Raw genomic sequence first — 3,058 nt, forward strand, 5'->3', positions numbered from 1 at the left:
CCTGCATATATATAGCAAATCATACGAGTACGTATAATCCGGACTCAAATATAAAAAAACTTGTTAAAACCAATTATTAATATATCCAGCGGGGAAGACAATACAATAATGACTCAGCTGCTGAAATAACGAATAGTACTACTATGAAAGGTTCGAGCAAGAAAACACGAAGATCTTGCCGGAGAAGGCTACGAGTTCTGCGGCTGAGATTTTCCCCCACGCGTACGACCCCGGCCGGGGAGAAGTTGAAGCTCGACGAGAGGGTGGCGGCCGCCGATCATAATTCGTCCACTTCTTCTACTGACTACTCTTCCGATAATACCGGCACCGCCGAAGGACTGTCGTCGTCGTCGTCGGGGAGCTTGGTGTACGGGCACGTGTCGGTGATGGGGCGGCGGCGGGATATGGAGGATAAGGTGACTGTGGCGCCACCGGGGTGGATGGCTGGGGGGGAGTACCACTTCTTCGGTGTCTACGACGGGCACGGCGGAGACAAGGTGGCGGAGAAGTGCAGGGAGGAGATGCACACGTGTCTGGCGAGGCGCATAGAGAAGCTGCCGCGGGAGGCCGAGAGAGCCGCTATTGACTGGGAGAAGGTGATGGTGGACTGCTTCAGCAGCATGGACGATGAGCTTGATCGGGATGAGGCGGCGGCGTACAAGAATATGGGATCCACGGCGGCGGTGGTTCTTGTCGGAGAGGAGGAGATTGTGGTGGCCCACTGTGGGGATTCCAGGGTGGTGCTTTGCCGTGGTGGTGTGGCAGTCCCCATTTCAATCGATCACAAGGTCACACGTGTGTTTATTAGGTTTCTTTCGACCCTACAGCCGGTGATAAACGGATCTTCTGCTGCCGCATCTTTTTTTTTCTTCTAAAACCCTAACCCAAATGGGAGAATATATTATAAAATATAAAAAATATCTACGTAGCAATAGAAGATATCCAGTATTTATCATTGGGTGTAGGATCGAAGGAGTGGTAGTGTGGTATATCACTAAAGATCCCAATTTTATTTATTTTTATTTATTTATTATTATTTAATAATTTAATGACGTCAGCCTGATAGAGAAGATGAAAAAGAGAGGATAGAAGCTGCAGGAGGACAAGTCATAAATTATAACGGCTGGAGGGTCCAAGGTGTGCTTGCCACTTCAAGATCCTTTGGTAAAACAATTAATTCCTTAATTCTCACTAACCTCGTTTTATTTCGAACTAATTAATGATCAAGAATTCAAAACTAGGTATACTGTTTATTTTTATGCTACACCCGATGAAGAATACATTGAGTGAATTTTTAACATTAATCTACACAAACATATGGGTGTGTGTTTGTGCGTATATGAATAGTAAAGATTATACGCGATGTAATTCATCTGATGTAGCATACAATAAACCAGGTATACTAATGATAATTAGCATTTTGCAATATTTCACCAGCCCGTTAAATACATAATAACAAAATAATATCATACAAAAACAAACAAAAAATTTGACTTTCATCTCATAATTAATTCCCTTTTAATTTATGATCGATTAAAATAGCTGATTTAGATAACCAATTGCTCTATGGTGGAGGCTCACTACTCACTGGTGGCCGGGTCGAGCCATACTCGAACGCCATTAGTAGCGTCTGAGTTCCTACGTATATTTATTATTTCAATTTTCAGTGTATTATTAATATCATTAATTACACATTTGTTTATTCGAGTTAATATATGTATAAAATTGTGGTGCATGGTAAACACTGGGCAGGTGATCATTATCTGAAACCGTACGTGACCTCGGTGCCTGAGGTGACTGCGGTGAGGCGATCGGGTTCCGACGAATTTCTAATACTAGCAACCGATGGTTTATTCGATGTTGTAAGTAATGAGGTTGCCTGCGAAGTAGTGAAGGAATTTCTAATGAATGTACAATACGTGTTCTATCACCACTTTTCTTAAAAAAAAAATTAAAAAAAAAAAAAAAAGAAAAAGAAAAAGAAAACCACCGATGATAGCGTGTGGTTGGTTACCTGCATTTCTAATTATAGTTTTGGTACAAAATTGATGAATAACATAGGAACCATAAATTTATAGAAATGTGTGTGTTTGCATGTATTATGTTGGGTTGACCCCTTCAGAGCCGCAGAAGATCGAGCACTGAGCTCAGCCGCCTTGACCCTTCAAAGCGTGGAAGTGCTGACTAAAAAAAAAGTTACACCTAGACACTCCTAAGGTAGGGGTGGTAAACGAGTCGAGCCGACTCGTAAGCTTGATGAACCGAGCTCGAAAAAAACTCGAACTCGAACTCGAATTCGAGTTTTTTGAGCTCGAGCTTTCTAACGAGTCGAACTCGAGCCAATTTTTAGTTGTTCGTGAGCTCACGAGCCAGCTCGCGAACTTTATTTATTATTTTTTTATATATTAATTTTTATTTAAATAATGTATAATAATATAAAATATTATAGAAATAAATAAATATAAAATATAAATATTAAAAAATATATATAATTACACTTTATTGTTTATTTTGTAATTTTTAAATAATTTTTAATAATAATTAAAAAATATTAAAAAAAAAAAAAAAAAACAACAACAAAATGAGCTTGGGCTCGAGCTTGACAAAGTGGCACGAGCTCAAGCTCGAGCCAAAAAGGAACGAACTCGACGAGCTCAAGCTCGAGAACGACAAAATAGGCTCGAGCTCGAGCACGATAAAATAGACTCGAGCTCGAGCTCGAGCATGCCAAAAGAGGCGAGTTTGGCTCGTTCACACCCCTACTCTAACGTAGGCTAAAATAAATTTAAAGCTCATGCGATACAAGTAATTTCAATCACCCCTGAAACATTGTTAGAAATTTTAACGGGATAATGCATTGGATACGTTATTCCAATAGAGTTCTAACGGAATATTAGTTTCAGGAAGTCATAGAGACAATATACAGCTAGACGTGACATGGTTCCTCCAACATTTCTTAAATGAGTAAATGGCAAATAAGCTCATGACAAGAGCACTTAATTAAAAAAATGACATTTAACTTTTTTGTCTTGCAAATAAATCCACCTTATTCAAAATT

General features: G+C 39.6%; 1 protein-coding gene across 1 annotated transcript; it reads left to right on the forward strand.

Annotated features, from left to right (window-relative positions):
* Positions 1-362: 362 nt before the first annotated feature.
* Positions 363-1,943, forward strand: LOC148766841 (protein phosphatase 2C 51-like). The gene is made up of 3 exons (XM_088825589.1): positions 363-788; positions 1,059-1,164; positions 1,753-1,943. Exons 1-3 carry the CDS (start codon positions 387-389, stop codon positions 1,941-1,943), a joined length of 699 nt encoding a protein of 232 aa, XP_088681715.1. The 5' UTR covers positions 363-386.
* The last annotated feature ends 1,115 nt before the right edge of the window (positions 1,944-3,058 follow it).

The sequence above is a fragment of the Erythranthe guttata genome, chromosome 11 (genome assembly GCF_056151865.1).
Source record: "Erythranthe guttata isolate IM_541 chromosome 11, IM_541, whole genome shotgun sequence".
Taxonomy (NCBI): Eukaryota; Viridiplantae; Streptophyta; class Magnoliopsida; order Lamiales; family Phrymaceae; genus Erythranthe; species Erythranthe guttata.